This window comes from Trichinella spiralis (assembly GCF_000181795.1).
Source record: "Trichinella spiralis strain ISS 195 chromosome Unknown Scfld2371, whole genome shotgun sequence".
Classification (NCBI taxonomy): Eukaryota; Metazoa; Nematoda; class Enoplea; order Trichinellida; family Trichinellidae; genus Trichinella; species Trichinella spiralis.
The window spans coordinates 10,644-12,380 of record NW_003529310.1 but is presented as its reverse complement, the minus strand read 5'-3'; the positions used below and the strand labels follow the sequence as shown (position 1 = coordinate 12,380).

The window sequence follows — 1,737 nt, the reverse complement described above, 5'->3', positions numbered from 1 at the left end:
TACCTCTAGACTGCCTCTTTGTAGCCAAATTTCGACGTCGAGCGTTCAGAAGCAAAGTAATTTTACAAGAAACGACAATAATAAGCAACAAAGGAATGTAAAATGAAAGCATCACTGAGAGAAGAAGATGATTAAGCTGATAACCAACGAAGCACACTTCAGTGTTCTTCGTTTCTACTTCTGTGTCGTATTTAAGGCAAATTAACAGCACTGCTAAGGAATATAACCAAATAATTGCAATTGAGAACCAAATTTTCCCTCTTGATCTAGATGTGATGCAAGCCAGTGGATTCATAATAGCGTGCAACCGTTGCACGCTAATAACGCATAACGTAACAATTGAAGCAGTACTGCAAATCACATCCATTGATATCCAAAAGCGGCACATCTCAAAACCCAAAGGCCAATTACCATCTGTTAACAGCATCATTAAAGCAAGCGGCATGACTACCGTACCTACAAGCAGATCTGCCACTGCCAAATTCATAATTAATAAACTGCTCTGTTTGTGAAAAAGTTTTCTGTCGGCAACAATTACCAAAATTACAATAGAATTTCCAATTACAGTTAAAACGGTCAACAATGCCGGAAAAACGGCAATCAGTATTTTGTTGATATCCGGCACTGTATTGTTGCTAACATTATTGGCAAATGCAGACATCGCTTTGCATCTTGGCATCCAATGTTAGATGCCGTAATCTAGCATCCTCCTCCAGTCGGGCTTTTTAGCTATCTAAAAGAATTATCGTAAAATTAATAAACACGACAATACCAAATGCACAATGCTTTGGTATAAAATGAACATACGCGCAACGCAAGTCACGAATGCACGCAATTGATAAGCAGCAGCTCTGTAGAGGGAGCTGTTAAATGCGTGAAAAATATCAATCGATAAATTGTTTGGCCCTGATATACATGTGAAACATTCATGTTATTCATCTTTATCTTACAAGACAATGTCAACAACCTTAGATTAAATAAATTGAAACGAAAGCTAAACAAATATGCTCGACATAAAGTCTGTGTAACGTTTTTACCAACGAAATTATCCACATATTCAGGGATAGGATCCGATCATGCAAATGTTCCACTCCACATGAACAGCCTTATTTTTATAGTCAATTTCATGCTGACAATTTGTTCCGTTTTAGTGAATGTGTACATCTCTATAATACAGTGTAAGGCTGTTAACAAAGAATAAATGGGGTACAATATCACATCCAACAAATAAACACTGCAGTTCGTAAATGCATGCAACAAAGATTTTTTAATTTCAACAATATCAAAAACTTTCAAAATGAAATTTCCATCATTTATAGAATTATATATATACATAGAAATACTTCCGTGAGTTCATCGTGAAAAGTTGCGTTTTTACAAAATATACAGTAATCTGAAAATGAAAATTTTCCAGTAGCCATTACCATTATGCCAGATTATTAGAAAATTTTTTGAAAAAAGAAAAAAAGAAAATCTGCATGAATATTGACTATATTGACTTTTTAAAATTTTGGTTTAGAGTTCATATTTTATATTGAAAATGCTTATATTTGTAACATGTCAGCTATTTGAAAAAAATCAAGAAAAAAAATCTCGTGTTTTTGTAATTTAGTGAATAAATTGTAAAAATGCATGCAATTTATTAAAAATAATTGCAAGAAATTGGGGAGCCGTTTGACAGAAAAAATTAAAAATGATTTACTAATTTTAATAATTAATTTTGGAGAATTTTAAAAA

At 32.9% G+C, this 1,737-nt stretch overlaps 1 protein-coding gene across 1 annotated transcript; it reads right to left on the bottom strand.

The window, feature by feature from the left end:
* Positions 1-3: 3 nt before the first annotated feature.
* Tsp_12932b (5-hydroxytryptamine receptor 2C) lies at positions 4-679 on the bottom strand (the record flags this gene model as incomplete). The annotated part of the gene is made up of 1 exon (XM_003368504.1): positions 4-679. A coding segment is annotated over exon 1 (676 nt), but the record flags the coding sequence as incomplete, so codon positions are not given.
* Between the last annotated feature and the right edge of the window lie 1,058 nt (positions 680-1,737).